Here is an 18,214-nt window from a genome sequence, read left to right as displayed (position 1 = left end):
CCTCAGAATGAACTCCTCAGGGACATCTTATAGACAAAACCATATTATAATGAGTCCCTCTACCATACTTGAATCCTCAGATGGGGTTCTAAGAATGATTTACTTCGTACTCATTTCTTCTTTGGAAAATCCTGTCCAGGAATTTCAAACTCCCAATCCCTCCCAAAAGAATGAACAGATGAATAGACTACACATTAGAGTGAGTCCAGACAGGTACACAGAAGAAACATAGACAACACAAAAGAAAATCAATCCTAAATCCAAGTTGAAAAATGAGCACAGAAATTCTAAAATCTATCCACAAAAGGAGGGATAATAAAGTGACTAGCCACCATTTATTTCACAGGATGAAGCACAAGCTTTTGATTAAAAAAAAAAGGTAAAGCTTTCAATAACCGACACCAATAATTCTTATAGGCTCTAGGTCAGCAATGAAACAAGATTTAACGCCAAATGGTTGGTAGACCCTGGGAAATCAATTGTTAACTTCAAAATAAACCCTCAATGAGAACCTGCTGCATAGTACAGGGAACTCTACTTCACTGTACAGTAGAAACTAACACAACATTGTAAAACAATTATACCCCAATAAAAAAAATTTTTTTAATAATAAAAACTAAGAAAATCAACTGACCACAAGTGTAAAAAAATAAAAATAAAAATAAACCCTCAGTGGGGGGTGGTGGTGGTGGTGGTGGTCGTGGGATGAACTGGGAGACTGGGATTGACATATATATACACTAATATGTATAAAATAGATAACTAATAAGAACCTGCTGTGTAAAAAATAAATAAAATAAACCCTCAGTGAGTAGCTTAAACATATAGTCATCATGATCTTCAGAAGAAATACAGAAATTTATATTTCTATTATATAAAAAGTACCTTTATTTATTAAAAAATTTTTTAATTGAAGTATAGTTTACAGTGTTGTAAAAATATCTTTTAAAAATTAAATTTCTCATAAAAAAACATAAAAAAAAAAATTAAATTTCTCATATCCCCTAGATACATGTATGGCACACTAAAGAAAAGACATGAAACCTATAACAATTCGAGCACTGGTCATCATTACCACCATATCTAATTTTATTTGTAGAGTGTGTCTTCTACCTCAATTCTTTGATGGTCCCAAAGAAGGAAATACGATCTAGGAAAAATAAGAAAATACTACAACTACGATAGGTAGAGAATTATTAGTGAAACTATGTGATGGAGATCAAGACTACACAGGTCCTTTCTTAGGTTCTGAAGTTAAAACATAGTAAGAGGAAGAAGTATCTTATCAGAAAATGTTTTTCTGGTGTTGACAGGTGAGTGAAATACCACTGAAAGTGGAAGGGTGGCACAAAGTGGATGGATGTGGCAGTGTTGCTGAGAAAATTATCGATATATTAGTCTGGAAAGCCATTTATCATCAAACAGGATTCACAATGTTTGGAAGGAAAATATCAGTAGGTTCAATATTTACAGAAAAGTGGCTAGGCATAAGAGATACTCCATAAGTATCTGCTGAATGAATGAATGAATACATGAACAGATAAGCCGGAATGTCAAACTCTGTGGATATACACATTCTTAATGTGGAAGACTATTAACAAAGATGGCAGCAATAATTCCCCTCCATTTCCATACACCTGCCACTTTGTAATGTGACTCTGCCACTCCTCCCATCAAGAGGCGAAGTTTATTCCTCCATCCCTTGAATCAGGGCTTAGACAAGTAATGTGCTTTGGCCAATGAGGCAAAAGTCATGCAAAGAGGCTTGAAAACCACCTTTGCTTTTGGGCTTGCCCTCTGCTCAGGGAATTCTTCTGCTATTATATGAAGAAACTTGGACTAACGCACTGCAGGATGAGTCCCCATGGAACACAGATAGTTTGTCCCAGCTGAGGACCTAAACCAACCAGCCTCCAGATGACCTGCTGACTGTAGCTATATGAGCAACTCCAGTTGAGACCAGCAGAAGAATCATCCAGTTGAACTCAAACAGCTGACTCCCCCAACCCGATGGCACCCAGAATTGTGAGCAAATAAAATGGTGCTTGCTTTATGTCATTAAGTTTTTAGGTGGTTTGCTATACTGCAATAGGTAACTGGTATTTATTTAACTCAAGTTCTTATCTTCCACAGATAATCCCAAAGTTAACAATAGAGGATCAGCAAATATGTAGATGTCACTCTATTCTGGGAAGGTAACTCACCCAAGTAAGAGTTCTGGAGACCTATACCACCTGGTGGCCACATATTCTGTATAATTAGCATTATTGCCTTCTGAGAGATTCCGAGCAAAACCTGAAAGATAGCAAAGCCCAAAGGTGTAATTTTGAAAAAGAATTAATTTTTTTAAAGAATTAATTAGAATTAATTAATTTGTCATGTTGACAAAATATTTCAGTGCTATTAATACCTTAAAGGAACATCAAAAGAATATAATGATTGTTACTGAATGGGCTGTTTATTAACAGTGTCCTTGTCATTTAAAAAAGTTAGTCCATTGTTCATTCGTCAATTAAAATATACAGTGTATTCACTACAAAACCAGCCTCTCCTCTCTGATAAAGAAATCTATGTTTTCAAAGTTATTGCATGCTTTTATAAGCATTCAGAGCTTTTCCAATAAGTGTAAATCTTAGAAACAAAATGAAGACTCCACAAGAGCCAGAAGTCAAAGCTAAATTAGCATGTCGCAGATAGTCGTTAATTCTGCTATGTGGGACCTTAGATAGTATTTGTATATCTATTGGTGCTGATCAGCTCGGCCATTATGTAAACAACTATCGGTAGGGTTTGGCAATGATGGAAACAAAGCAGGCTAAAATGATTTTTATCTCCTAATGTGACTGAGAAGCATATTAGAGACATCTTAATTACCTTACAGACTCTATTGCTACCCCCCGCCCCCCGCAAGTAACAACCCTTTCAAAAGGTTTTGGGGGCCACAAAATAAACTGGCAAGTAGGTTAATTACCCACCTAACTCACCAAAAGCAACATAGGTTCACTGTAAATAGTTACAGAGAACCAGAATATTAAAATTAAAGGTAAAAGTTAAGGTGTATGTCAGTTTCAAGAAATAGAAAATAGTGTTTCTTAAAGTGGAACAGTAAAAAAAAAAAAAATAAACACAGCAAAAACAAACCCCCTAACTTCAGTTAATCAACACTTCTTTATAAGACATATTTGGAAGAAATATTCATATTTTTTTTTAAAATTTATTATTTATTTTATTTATTTATTTTTGGCTGCATTGCATTCCCGTTGCTGCGCGCGGGCTTTCTCCAGCTGCGGCTCGTGGGCTGTAGGCACGCAGGCTTCAGTAGTTGTGGCGCACGGGCTTCGTTGCTCCGCGGCATGTGGGATCTTCCCGGACCAGGGCTCGAACCCATGTCCCCTGCATTGGCAGGCGGATTCCCCACCACTGCGCCACCAGGGAAGCCCTATTCATATTTTTTAGTGGGATTCTTCAAGCCAGACAAAGGAGCTACACACTCTGGGAGGGAAAACAATCAGGAGGTTCTTGGTGGGGATGTGCAGGGCACAGAACGCCATATGTGGGGCCATCATGTGGAACTTCCTGACCGTTTAAAGCTGTCTTTTCCTTAAGAAATGATGCTAGACTAAGGATACTTTTTTCCTATTATTAACCATTCTATATGCATCTTTTTTATTTATAACTTGCTTGACAAATTTCAGCTCCTAAGTACTTCTTAAGATGTTTAGGTACAGCAGGACTCTTCTTTGCAATATTTTAAAAAATTTAATATATTTTTATTTTTTTGGCTGCATCGGGTCTTAGTTGCAGCACGCAGGCTCTTTGTTGCGGCACGTGGGCTCCTCTCTAGTTGTGGCGTGCGAGCTCCAGAGTGCGTGGGCTCTGTAGTTTGTGGCACGCAGGCTCTCTAGTTGAGGCATGCGAGCACAGTAGCTGTGGTGCGTGGGCTTAGTTGCCCCATGGCATGTGGGATCTTAGTTCCCTGACCAGGAATCGAACCTGCATCCCCTGCATTGGAAGGAGGCTTCTTAACCACTGAACCACCAGGGAAGTCCCCCACTGAACATTTAAAGGGAATAAACGGAATCATTCTAAAAATGTCTTTTAACCTTACAGATATATAACTATTGCATATATACAATACATATGTATTTACATAGTTATATTTTCAGTGTTTATGATTATGCCTGAAACAATTTCTATCAATATTTTAAATATTAATTTTTTAAAAATCCAACTCATGTCAGAAGGCCATAGTGGTATTTTCTGGAAAATTCTTTCTCTGAGGTCATTAAGCACTGGGCTTATGAATATATGCACATGCATGTATTTGCTTTGAATTCTCATTAAACAAATACTGCATGATGAATTTTTTAAAATAGTAGACAATACTATGCAAAGAGAGTAGAACTCTTCCCACAATCAATTTTTTAATATATGACCCAATAGAATGTTCATTTGCTAATTTAAGTCAAAAGATAAAAAATACTTTTAATACACCTGTAAAAGCCACCTAGGTGCTATATTAAATTAATTCTGTACTTACAGGGCTCAATTTCTTTTTAACTTACCAAAGTCACACAGTTTCAAAACATCATTATGGCTGATTAAGAGATTTTCTGGCTTTATATCTGGAGTATCAAGATTAAAAAACAATTATTAAAAAATGTTCCATGTACTGCTGATTGATACTGTTAGAGCACTGTAATGGCACCTAATTAGAAATATCCAGAGTAATATGAATAGAAAACTATGGCAGTGAAAAGCAGAGTAACACATTTTATGCTGGTACACAAAAGTTCCAATTAATTTTTTTTTGAAAAACATGTAGACCACCATTTCAAAAACATTTTTCCCCTTAAATCTTAAAGGTATTAACTGGACCTCTAAAAGGAATTTAAAACTGATTACATCTAGGCTACCACATTTTAAGGAACTATTTTTACTTTATAAAATACTAATAATACAAATTTTTGGAGATCGACTATAAACTGTTTACACCCACAAGATACTTTAAAAACATATATGAGTAAGTAGGTAGCATTATATTTACTGGAGAAAAAAATACAAATAAGATACATTGTTCGTTATGATTTTCTGTATACTTTCTATATTTATATATCTCTGTAGGTTTTCTATGATGTGGTTCACAATCATAAATGTCTAGTGCTGAAGCTATGATGGATGAGTCAAGATAAGATTTCTCATTTATTCTGTGGATCTTTTGAAGATGTGGTGGGAATTAAGGAGTAGAAATACACAGAAAATGCAGTTTAATTCCCTCCCTTTGGAGGCATCTCACAATTCTATTTTTAGAGTGCCCATCATCTATATTATATGGTAGAAGTGAAAATGGAGAAAGGGAAGAGGTAGGAGTGAGATCTGTAGATTTCAGAATCATGGTTTCTGAATTAATTCACAACCATTAATTCACTATACACTTAACCAAATCTCAGTATCACTATGGAAATGCAGCTAAATCAGTTTCTTAATATCCTCAAACTGTAGTAGAGACTGTTATTAGAATCATTACCCTAGACACTAGATGTCCAGGTGACCAAGACATCTCTCCAAGCTGCCAACAACCTTCATAATGTAACTGCTATGAAAGTCAAATGCAAGAGAAATACAAACTCTTTCCAGAAATAATAGGAGTTGGCATTCTTCACATGACCTTTAAGCTATTCTTAAAGTGAGGCTTTTTTTTTTTTTTTTTTTTTTTTTTTTTTTTTTTTGCGGTACGCGGGCCTTTCACTGTTGTGGCCTCTCCCGTTGTGGAGCACAGGCTCCAGACGCGCAGGCTCAGCGGCCATGGCTCACGGGCCCAGCCGCTCCGTAGCATATGGGATCTTCCCAGACCGGGGCACGAACCTGTGTCCCCTGCATCGGCAGGCAGACTCTCAACCACTGCGCCACCAGGGAAGCCCAAAGTGAGGCTATTTTTAAAGTGATATCCTTGTGTGCCTGTTTAGATAAATTAAAATGTAGTATTCATTTATCTGATAATTCAAAGATAAGAAGTGGATACTGCAACATTTTCTGACAAACATCTTTTAGCTTCATTATTGTATCAATTTGTGTCCCTTGAATGCAAGAGATTATCAGGAAAAGATAAATGGTATATAGATTAAAGATCTTGCTGAGCAAGTAATTTCCCTTTTACTGCTATAAACCACCCACTTCATGGCAATAAAGGACAAAATAGAACAGTTTATGGAAGTATAATCATGGTCTTTATGCAAGGTTCATCATGCCTACAACCTGCAAACAATGGGCACTTTTCATGAACAGGTAGGGAAAATCAGGAGGTAAAGGTACATACTAGAGATCTTGGTCTAAGAGGAAATGAGAAGTGGCTGTCAATGGGGGCCAGTGACTTAGCACCATGTCTAAAGCCTGATTCTGGCTTGTTTCACATTACCTGCTCTACCTGCAGGACCAAAAGGCAATGGAGAGGGTAGTTCCCCCTGCAAGTAAGCTTCAAAGTTTCCATTTGTTGAGTTCGTTTTATCACTAGGTGCTTCTGCTGTTGAAAGTGGATCTGGTTTTACAAACACAGAGATCTCACCATAATATCCAAATAAATGTGCAGTCCATCCTTTTGGTGATACAAAAGGAGACTTGGAGCCCAAACAATGTCTCATATCCTATACTTTCAAAATGTATTTAATTTAAATGGAATGTCAGTGCCTGTGTGAAATATTTTGTTAACTTTATTTGATATTTTAATATTTTCCATTTCAAAAATTCCATACTTACCTCGATGAACAATATCATTCTTATGGCACCAGTGAATAGCTTTGATTAGCTGATAGATATAACTTTTTACTTTTTCAGGTGGAACTCCATTTGGCATTTCTTCCAGCAATTCAAGCATATTCTAAAAATTAAATAGAGAGCCAATGATCTCCAAAATTAGGTGGCCCATAAATCATGTATTAACAATTTAAAAAAGCACCTTGGATGATAATTCATCTAATACACAGCATGCATTTTTTAAAAATTGCTTTGCTTTCCATCTACAACCTTTCTTGTGAAGCAGCATATTGTATTGAATCAAGGTTCTCTTTTAAGAGAAATTCCATTTTTACTACTCCCCAATGCTATCTCAAATAATAACCCTGTGCATTTTTCATTCTACCTAAAATCTATCAGGCATCATTTTAGCCTAATTCCGAGGGAAAAACAACACAAAGTAGAGAAAAGACACTGTAATGTATAGAGGAGAGGGGAAACAGTCATTTTAACATAGTGCACTGTGCATCTCCAAAAGAACTTTGCGATAAAATCAAGCCTTGAAATATTTCTGGGAGACCTGGAAAATATTCTTAAATGATCCCTAAGGTTAGCAGTGATCAATATAATCAGAACAAATATTTAAACAGGCTACAAAATATGGCTGAAATAAAAATTCACAGACTCCAAACAAACCAATATTCAAAAATCTTAATCTGGACTCAGAAACCATTCTAAAACTCATGCACATTTATTTTATTTTTTAAATTTTTAAATTTTTTTTTTTGCGGTACGCAGGCCTCTCACCGCCGTGGCCTCTCCCCTTGCGGAGCACAGGCTCCGGACGCACAGGCTCAGCGGCCATGGCTCACAGGCCCAGCCACTCCATGGCATGTAGGATCTTCCTGGACCGGAGCACGAACCCGTGTCCCCTGCATCGGCAGGGAGACTCCCAACCACTGCGCCACCAGGGAAGCCCCAAGCACATTTTTTAAGTAGAAATTCCACTTAACCAATTTCTGCTGAATTTCCAGATTAACTAAATATTCTCCACTCCCTCTGTAAAGCATAAGACTACGGTCTACAGCATGATTAGAGCTTATCGTTTGTAGATGACCATCTAGGACAGCAGTTCTCAAAGTGTGATCTGTGGATCTCGGAGGAGGGGGGTGTCTCAGAGGACCCATGAAGTCAAAACTATATTCATGACAGCACTCAGTTATTTGTCTTTTTTCACTGTGTTGGTATTTACACTGATGGCACAAAGCAATGATGGGTAAACTGGTGGTACCTTAGCATGAATCAAGGCATTGGATTCTTCAATGCCATAACCTTACAGTTAAAAAAAAAAAAAAAAAAAGGCCAATTTTAGTAAAGGATGTTTTTGATGAAGCAGTAAAAATTATTACTTTTATTAAATTTCAGTTCTTGAGTACATGTCTTTTTAGGAATCTACATGATAAAATGAGGAATACGCATAAAGCACTTCTGCTGCATATCAAAATACGATAGCTGTCATGGGGAAAAGCACTTGGGTAACAGAGTTATAAACTGAACTAGTCATTTTTCTTCGGGTACACCATTTTTACTTGAAAGAATGACTGATACACAGGCATTTATGTTAACATGTAATGGGTCTATTATTATTTTTAAATGAATTAATATTTTTATATTGCTCAGTTTTGACTTCTAATATGATAAACATTAATAGATAAAACTCACATAAATACAAAGCTCTTAGGGTTCCCAATAATGTTAAGACTGTAAATGGAGTCCTAAGACCAAAAAGTTGCTGCTCTACTACAACTTTACAATGTTGTTCCCACCAGTCAAGTTGTATTCATATAAACAATCAGGTGTTTATAATACTCCCATATGTATTTATAACAGATGCCCTTGTTATTTTAATATAATTAAATGTCATATAAACCAATGAAATAATGTTTTTAAAAAAGAGATTTGCTGTTTACAAGAAAATGAAGTTTAATACTTTGAAAAGACGTAATAAAGGAAAGCTACCACACATAATGCTATCTAATCGATTGTGAGTGCAACAACTATAAAACACTGGCAAGGGACGGTGGTGTGGTACAGATTCTTCACTGAAACTACTTTGCAATTTTTTTTGTTTTTTAACATCTTTATTGGAGTATAATTGCTTTACAATGTTGTGTTAGTTTCTGCTGTAATAACGAAGTGAATCAGCTATACGTATACATATATCCTCATATCCCCTCCCTCTTGCGTCTTCCTGCCACCCTCCCTATCCCACCCCTCTAGGTGGTCACAAAGCACCGAGCTGATCTCCCTGTGCTATGTGGCTGCTTCCCACTAGCTATCTATTTTACGTTTGGTAGTGTATATTTGTCCATGCCACTCTCTCACTTCGTCCCAGATTACCCTTCCCACTCCCCGTGTCCTCAAGTCCATTCTCTACGTCTCTGTCTTTCTTTATTCCTGTCCTGCCCCTCAGTTCATCAGAACCATTTTTTTTCGATTCCATACATATGTGTTAGCATACAGTATTTGTTTTTCTCTTTCTGACTTACTTCACTCTGTATGACAGACTCTAGGTCCATCCACCTCACTACAAATAGCTCAATTTCGTTTCTTTTTATGGCTGAGTAATATTCCATTGTATATATGTTACCACATCTTCTTTATCCCTTCATCTGTCAATGGACACTTAGGGTGCTTCCATGCCCTGGCTATTGTAAACAGTGCTGCAATGAACATTGTGGTCCATGACGCTTTGAATTATGGTTTTCTCAGGGTATATTCCCAGTAGTGGGATTGCTGGGTTGTATGGTATTTCTATTTTTCATCTTTTAAGGAACCTCCATACTGTTTTCCATAGTGGCTGCATCAATTTACATTCCCACTAACAGCGCTTTGTCTATTCGGGGTCTTTTGTGTTTCTATAAAAATTGTGAAATTTTTTGTTCCAGTTCTGTGAAAAGTGCCATTGGTAGTTTGATAGGGATTGCACTGAATCTGTAGATTGCTTTGGGTAGTATAGTCATTTTCACAATGTTGATGCTTACAATCCAAGAACATGGTATATCTCTCCATCTGTTTGTATCATCTTTAATTTCTTTCATCAGTGTCTTGTAGTTTTCTGCATACAGGTCTTCTGTCTCCTTAGGTAGGTTTGTTCCTGGGTATTTCATTCTTTTTGTTGCAATGGTAAATGGGAGTGTTTCCTTAATTTCTCTTTCAGATTTTTCATCATTAGTGTATAGGAATGCAAGACATTTCTGTGCACTAATTTTGTATCCTGCTACTTTAACAAATTCATTGATTAATTCTAGTAGTTTTCTGGTAGCATCTTTAGGATTCTCTGCGTATACTATCATATCATCTGCAGTGACAGTTTTACTTTTTCTTTACCGATTTGGATTTTTTTCTTCTCTGATTGCTGTGCCTAAAACTTCCAAAACTATGTTGAATAATAGTGGTGAGAGTGGGCAACCTTGTCTTGTTCCTGATCTTAGAGGAAATGGTTTCAGTTTTTCACCATTGAGAACGATGTTGGCTGTGGGTTTGTCATATATGGCCTTTATTTTGTTGAGTTAAGTTCCCTCTGTGCCTACTTTCTGGAGGGTTTTTATTGTAAGTGAGTGTTGAATTTTGTCGAAAGGTTTTTCTGCATCTAATGAGATTATCATATGGATTTTATCCTTCAATTTGTTAGTATGGTGTATCATATTCATTGACTTCATATATTGAAGAATCCTTGCATTCCTGGGATAAACCCCACTTGATCATGGTGTATGATCCTTTTAATGTGCTGTTGGATTCTGTTTGCTAACATTTTGTTGAGGATTTTTGCATCTATGTTCATCAGTGATATTGGTCTGTACTTTTCTTTTTTGTGACATCTTTGCCTGTTTTTGTTATCAGGGTGATGGTGGCCTCGTAGAATGAGTTTGGGAGTGTTCCTCCCTCTGCTATATTTTGGAAGAGTTTCAGAAGGTTAGGTGTTAGCTCTTCTCTCAATGTTTGACAGAATTCACCTGTGAAGCTATCTGTTCCTTGGTTTTTGTTTGTTGGAAGATTATTTTTTTAAGTGTTTTGGTTATTTTTAGTTAAAGAAAAACAGCCTTTTTCAAGGGCAACAAAGTGAACTCAAAGTCAGAAGGAAACAGGGTGTGTGGGCTTCTCACAGTCTCTTGCTCCATAAACCTGGATGTGATTTTCCTCCTGGAAAATCAGGTGCGACTGGACAGAAGAGGGTTGACTTTGGTGGGGTAGGTGGAGCTGCAGCCAGATTGGTCTGAGAGGGCTCTAAGGTGACTTCCATATGCCAGCCAGTTGACATGATTAACGCTATTATTCTTGAGGGGCATTAAATTAAGGAATGACGCAGGGAGCCAACAGAGCGGCTTATTTGGTTGGTTCTCAATCACAATCAGGAAATAGTCTTTATAGGGTGCAACCATAATTTCATTTTTCTTGGAGCGAATTCGAAGGAAGGTGAGGTCATTCTGGGGGTCAATTTCACACACGGTGCTCCGGGTCTTCTAGATGAAGTTGTGCATGAGGTTGGTGTACTGTGTGGTGTTGGGATTGTCCATGGTGCTCTTGATGGGAATGCCTTCTGTGTCCACCACGATGATTCCCTGCATGCACTTCTGGTTCTGAAGTCGCTTCAGTGTCTCCTCCACCTCTACCATCTTGGACCGATCCAGTAGCTCCACATCACCAGCCCTCAGCTCAGTCCCTGTTGGAAGATTTTTAATCACAGTTTCAATTTCCTTACTTGTGACTGGTCTGTTCATATTTTCTATTTCTTCCTGGTTCAGTCTTGGAAGGTTGTACTTTTCTAAGAAACTGTCCATTTCTCCCAGGTTGTCCATTTTATTGGCATATAGTTGCTTGTAGTAATCTCCCATGATTCTTTGTATTTCTGCAGTGTGAGCTGTTACTTCTCCTTTTTCATTTCTAATTCGCTTGATTTGAGTCTTCTCCCTTTTTTTCTTGATGAGTCAGGCCAATGGTTTATCAACGTTGTTTATCTTCTCAAAGAACCAGCTTTTAGTTTTATTGATCTTTGTGATCGTTTCCTTCATTCATTTTTCATTTATTTCTGATCTGATCTTTATGATTTCTTTCCTTCTGCTAACTTTGGGGTTTTTTTGTACTTCCTTCTCTGATTGCTTTAGGTATAAGGTTAGGTTGTTTGAGATTTTTTTTGTCTCTTGAGGTAGGCTTGTATTGCTATAAACTTCCCTCTTAGAACTGTTTTTGCTGCATCCCACAGGTTTTGGGTCGTCGTGTTTTCATTGTCGTTTGTTTCAAGGTATTTTTCAGTCTCCTCTTTGATTTCTTCAGTGATCTCTTGGCTATTTAGTAGCATATTGCTTAGCCTCCACGTGTTTGTATTTTTTACACTCTTTTTCCTGTAACTGATATCTAGTCTCATAGCGTTGTGGTCAGAAAAGATACTTGATACGATTTTAATTTTCTTAAATTTACCAAGGCTTGATTTGTGACCCAAGATATGCTCTATCCTGGAGAATGTTCCATGACCACTTGAGAAGAATGTGTATTCTGTTGTTTTTGGATGGAATGCCCTATAAATATCAATTAAGTCCATCTTGTTTAATATTTCATTTAAAGCTTAGGTTTCCTTATTTATTTTCATTTTGGATGATCTGTCCACTGGTGAAAGTGGGGTGTTTAAGTCCCCTACTATAACTGTGTTACTTTCGATTTCCCCTTTTATGGCTGTTAGCATTTGCCTGAGGTGTGACTATGTTGGATGCATAAATATTTACAATTGTTATATCTTTTTCTTGGATTGACCCCTTGATCATTATGCAGTGTCCTTCTTTGTCTCTTCTAATAGTCTTTATTTTAAAATCTATTTTGTCTGATATGAGAATTGCTACTCCAGCTTTCTTTTGATTTCCATTTGAATGGAATATCTTTTTCCATCCTCTCACTTTCAGTCTGTATGTGTCCCTAGGTCTGAAGTGGGTCTCTTGTTGACTGCATATATACGGGTCTTGTTTTTGTATCCATTCAGCCAGTCTATGTCATTTGGTTGGAGCATTTAATCCATTTACATTTAAGGTAATTATTGATATGTATGCTCCTATTACCATTTTCTTAATTGTTTGGGGTTTGTTATTGTAGGTCTTTTCCTTCTCTTGTGTTTCCTGCCTAGAGAAGTTCCTTTAGCATTTGTTGTAAAGCTGGTTTGGTGGTGCTGAATTTTCTCAGCTTTTGCTTGTCTGTAGAGGTTTTAATTTCTTTCTTGACTCTGAATGAGTTCCTTGCTGGGTAGAGTAATCTTGGTTGTAGGTTTTTCCCTTTCATCACTTTAAATAGGTCCTGCCCCTCCCTTCTGGATTGCAGAGTTTTTTGGTGGTGTGTTTTGGGGTGTCTGTGAACTTATTATGATTTTAGGTAGCCTCTCTGCTAATGGGTGGGGTTGTGTTCCTGTCTTGCTAGTTGTTTGGCATGGGGTGTCCAGCACTGTAGCTTACTGGTCGTTGAGTGGAGCTGGGTCTTAGCGTTGAGACAGAGATCTCTGGGAGAGCTCTTGCTGACTGATATTATGTGGGGCCAGGAGGGCTCTGGTGGTCCAATGTCCTGAACTCGGCTCTCCCACCTCAGAGCTCAGGCCTGACACCTGGCCGGAGCACCAAGACCCTGTCAGCCACAGCAATGTGTCAGGTTAGCCCGCTTCAGGGTTGTAGAGGCCAGGGTCAGACCTTGGAAGCTGATGGGGAATGAGGCCAACTCCTGGTCCAGGACAGGGCGCAGGTCCAAAGGAGGTGGGGAGGGTGTGTCCTAGGAAACGATTGGGTCAATGCGTCCAGGCTGGGCGGGGGTGGTGCTGGGTAAAGGGAGGCCCAAGGATCTGGATCCAAGAAACTGGATATTTTCCCACGATCGCCAGGGCCACGAGTCAGGAATCATCATGGAGAGAAGCCAAGGACAGTGCCAGGACCACACAGCTGGTAAATAATGGAGTTTGGCTTAAACTCAGGCCAGTCATCTCTGAAGCGCACAATTTTGTACCCTTATCCTATGCTACTCTCAAAGATTCTCAGCTGAAATAGTCCTGCCCCTGCTTCCTCAGCTCTTTCTGCTTTCCTCCATCCCAACGTGCACAATAATATATTGCAATAAACTGTTTACTTGCCATTCCTTTGCAATGTTTTTAGGTTTTCACTTCACTTTAAAGAAACTGACACAGGATATCATCGATACATTATGGGTAGGATGTATGTAAGAAAACCCATCAGAATTCCAACCAGAAGATCAATACTCAAAAGGCCTTGACCCTGCCTCTAAAGAGAGTGTGGAAAGTGAATGTATATTGATATGTTTTAAGTTAAAACAAAATGTTTAAAGTATATATGCATCATTTTTTAGTGATTCTCCACTCAGATTGTCTTTTTCAATCAACAAATGCACAGGAAGTCCCAAATGCACAGGAGGAATAAGAGGGCTTTGTAATAAAGAACATAAATTGTATGTCTCATTTCATATTAAACTCTAAATTCCTGAGTTATAGAGAAGAATGTCCCCCAATATCCATTCTTCCCTTACTAGAGTAATACAACTTGTAAGTGGATGCCTAAGTGTCCAGAATGAAGAGTACATTTTCTTTCTGCCTTGCAGCTAGTGTGGCCATGCAACTAAGTCCTGGCCAATGGGATGTGATAGCTGGAGCTCCACCTTGACCTTGAGGACAAATTTCAGGGGTGGTAGAGCAGAAAGGCAGAAGCAACCTGGATCTCCTATGGCTGTGGAGCAGAGTTACCATACCCGCCTACCTTTGTATTTGTACCTGAGAGAGAAACTTCTATTTTGTTTAAGCCACTGTAATCCTGCGTCTCTGTTACAACCCCCTACCCCTAAGAGTATCTTTCTCCTTGCCCTCTGGAGACTCATTGTCAATCATTAGGCATCGCCACTGATGGGAGGGTGATGGTCACCTTGCACTGAAAAACTATAAGGCCAGCACAAGAATCCCAGGCTTGCAGGTCAGAGGACTGGAGTTCTGGTAGCAGCTCTGCCACTTACCAGCAGAGATTGCAGACATTACATAGTGTCTGATACACAGAGGTAATTTCTCCATTTTTCATATGAAATTGCTATTAACCATGAACAATCACCATGAGTAGAACAGAAATAAAAAAGATAACTGAAATAGATCTGTCAGAATTTTATTATTTGGCAGTGAAAACTGCAAACTGCATGATTATTTTTGACAACTAAAAAGTAAGCATCTGCTTTTACAGCAATCCTTTTTTATAACTTTTTTTTAAATATCAAACTTCAGTTTTATTTTGGTGGGAAGTGCCCCTTAGGAAAACACGTAAACTGACACAGAAAAAGAAGCTTTTAAATAGATTTTTGAAAAGAAACATAAAACAGTGTTTTAAAACAACAAAGAGCCTTGTAATATTTTTTCAAGTTTTGCTTGTAATGAAATCACTATATATATATTAATTAGAAAAATAAGTTGTAATGGTTGAATTAATTAAAAAGCCACATTACTGGTCACCCATCTTGGCAACACTACTTTCCATTTCATGATGATGGTGCTGGTGGTGATACTCTGTCATTTATGACATAAAAAGCACCTGGGAATTGACTAAGGCAAAGATAAACCTCTCCAGTCTTAATCTTCTTTAGATAATAACAGGAATTCAGGAGGATCCACCTTTACTCATGAAGGAAACCTCTAAAAGTTCTGTCTGACTCCAGTTTATTCTACTCTTGTTAAGGCACTTAGTTCTTGACAATAACCACCTGTAATAAGCCATCTGCTGTCCAAGAAATTCCTAGGCACACAATATGTTCACTGTATCGGACATTTGCCCTTAGGTCATATGATTAAAACTGTCACTACGAGTTAACAATTAAAAAAAAAAATTGAAGCAATTACAGAGACAACTTGAACAATGTGTGATTTTTTGCTTTTCTCCCATGCTTCTAATTCCTTACTTGTGGTCTCATCTACCTCCTCAAGCTTTACCTTATGGCTCCTGGCACATCTTCTTCCCTCAGATAAAGCCACGGCACTGGCAATTCACAAAAGGCTGCTTCATGAGCCCACTCATTAGCCACTCTAGGTCTGATTCAGACACCCATCCTATGCCTGTCATCACTGACAATTTACGTGCCTCTCCCTCAGAGGCCTTGCTTAGGTTTAATTAAAATAAACCAAGTCTAAAAATTACTTGGTGAAGATAGAGTCTAAGACTTCAGAAGCCAAACCAATACATTGTTTAAATTTAAGATTATCTCTCTACAGTTAAATTGTACAAAATCCTTCAGTATATTTTCAGGACTTCTAATGATTATGGGTACTACTGTCATTTTTAAAGTCAGATTACGAGCACAATGACAAATCATACTAGATAATAATACTTTCTTTAATAGTTTCAGAAACAGCCCTAAATAAAAGAATGAGGCAAATCTCTATTGCGTCAGTTAGTGACTTACTTTTTCAACATACTCAAACACCAAGTACAATTTCCCCCTCCGACGAAAGGCTTCCTTTAACTCCACAATGTTTTCCTGCTTGAGAGTACGAAGCATTTTAAGCTCTCGTAAAGTCGTTTCCTTGACTTCTTCATTTTCTAGAATGTAAACAATGGTGAATAGGGTAAAATTAAAGCTTTCAAACCACTATTCAAAAAATTCTAAGAACACTGAAAACACACCAATTTCACTTTCCACTTTAAGTACTTCTGCATAAGAAGTCCAAGGATGGAATATTCAATATCACATTTTCTTGTTGAAAGGATCAAGAAAAAGAAACTTAAAGAAGAAAAGGCTTACTTGACCAGCATGAACCTAATTTTCTGCTTGTATTTTCTTATACTCCTTACTGCAAAGTACATATGTAAAACAGACTTATAGATACGACATATAAATGCACTGTCATTTTAACTCTAACACTACATACTGAGGAAGAAGTAGTTTAAAAGGGTAAAAAGGAATTAACCACATCAGCGTGCAGAGGAGCCTTTATGCAACATCTGTAGCAGTTGATATTTTAAAGTTTGGCCTGAAGCTTTGGTTTAAAAGAGCATTTTATTCCCCAGGCTGCATGTGAGTCACCTCTGTAAGCAGAGGTCATATGCCAGGCATGCACAATGCAGGTCACAGTCAAGTTGCAGGGAACTCTAAGGGTGTCTGATCTTCTCTTTGAACAGCGGCTGCTGCATGTTCCTGCTGTCCTCCTTTGGCACGTCCGTCTGTCCATCCCATGTAGTGTAGCTGTACTGGGATGGAGAACTTATGCTGAGCCAATACACCCTTTCGTATCATCAACTCCACTCATGATAACCCCCACAGACACAGAGAAAGGACAGAAATCACATTAACTCTAATGGATCAATTGGCATGGGAGCAGAGAAGGCAATATTTCATGTTAAAGGAGTTTTTATAATAGCTTTAGATTTAACCAGGAAATTCTAACCATCATGTTTACATATGTATATACAAGGAACGACATAGGTTCATAATCCCTTATCCGGATTCCAAAATCCAAAAAAAAAAAAAAAAAAAATCAGTCTAAAAATTGAATACTTTTTCTAACTTTACGGCAAATCTCTTTAGAGGCAAATCCTGAACTAATACGATACCACTGACAATCTTTGTTTATCCTACTTAGTATGAATATTCATATATTGTGCTGTAGAAATAATACCTGATTACAGGATGCTAAAGTGACATGCCATATTTCCATTCTAAAATCTAAAAGTTATGAATTCTAGAATACATTTGGCCCCAAGGTTTTGAGTAATGGTCAGAATCCTAGCTTGAAAGTCTAAGCTGTGTAACCCTCAAGTTCAGGCATGTCTGGGAAGGTAGAAAATAGTTTGGGGACAGGGAGGAGAAAGATGAAGATGCCTTCAAGGAAGAAATGTTTCCTAAGCAAGATACACAAGAGAAAAGAACCTAAATGGGGCCAAAGGGGGAGGGGAGATCCTAAATGCAGTACCAGGAGTACTTCTCAGATTACGGTCGCACCTCGTAGTGCGGGATCTTAGTTCCCAGACCAGGGATTGAACCCGGGCCCGGCAGTGAAAGCGCCAAGTCCTAACTACTGGACCGCCAGGGAATTCCCCTAATCCCCATTCAAACTGAGTTTAAAGAAAAGAGACTATAACAAAACCATGGGCTTTGGAGTAGCCCCAGAATATCTGTAACAAACAGACAACAAAGTCAACACTCCTTTGTGAAATGGTTACACAAGGGAAATATTCTCCCTACTTCAAGAAAACTGTTGGAGAATGCTGGAGCACAGATTAGGAAAGGAGAGAGGTACTACCTATCAGAAGGCAGGAAGCAGCAGTGGCAAAGGCTGACAGTAGCATAGGCAGTAAACCAGCCCAGCCCACATCAGGGGGGTCAACTGGGAACTGGGTACTCACAGGGCCCATGTCAGAGCATGAAACAGGGGGGCCACCTGGCAGTAGGGGCAATGTGTGTGACATGATTCTGGGAC

General features: G+C 38.2%; 1 protein-coding gene and 1 pseudogene across 1 annotated transcript in view; both read right to left on the bottom strand.

Annotated features, from left to right (window-relative positions):
• The window catches only part of CDKL5 (cyclin dependent kinase like 5), a 52,569-nt gene extending 44,653 nt beyond the window's left edge, over positions 1 to 7,916 (bottom strand). The window contains exons 1-5 of the mRNA XM_024739336.1: positions 7,743 to 7,916; positions 6,754 to 6,874; positions 6,416 to 6,535; positions 4,566 to 4,625; positions 2,205 to 2,295 (exon numbers count right to left, since the gene is read on the bottom strand). Of these exons, the coding sequence (XP_024595104.1) occupies positions 2,205 to 2,295; positions 4,566 to 4,625; positions 6,416 to 6,535; positions 6,754 to 6,874; positions 7,743 to 7,916 (566 nt within the window). The remainder of the gene's footprint in view (positions 1 to 2,204; positions 2,296 to 4,565; positions 4,626 to 6,415; positions 6,536 to 6,753; positions 6,875 to 7,742) is intronic.
• A 3,024-nt stretch (positions 7,917 to 10,940) lies between these two features.
• LOC112395888 (dynein light chain roadblock-type 1 pseudogene) lies at positions 10,941 to 11,462 on the bottom strand (annotated as a pseudogene).
• Positions 11,463 to 18,214: the final 6,752 nt, after the last annotated feature.

The sequence above is a fragment of the Neophocaena asiaeorientalis genome, unplaced genomic scaffold, assembly GCF_003031525.2.
Source record: "Neophocaena asiaeorientalis asiaeorientalis breed wild unplaced genomic scaffold, Neophocaena_asiaeorientalis_V1.1 scaffold771, whole genome shotgun sequence".
In the NCBI taxonomy this organism is placed as follows: domain Eukaryota; kingdom Metazoa; phylum Chordata; class Mammalia; order Artiodactyla; family Phocoenidae; genus Neophocaena; species Neophocaena asiaeorientalis.
This window is presented reverse-complemented; position numbering and strand designations above follow the sequence as displayed.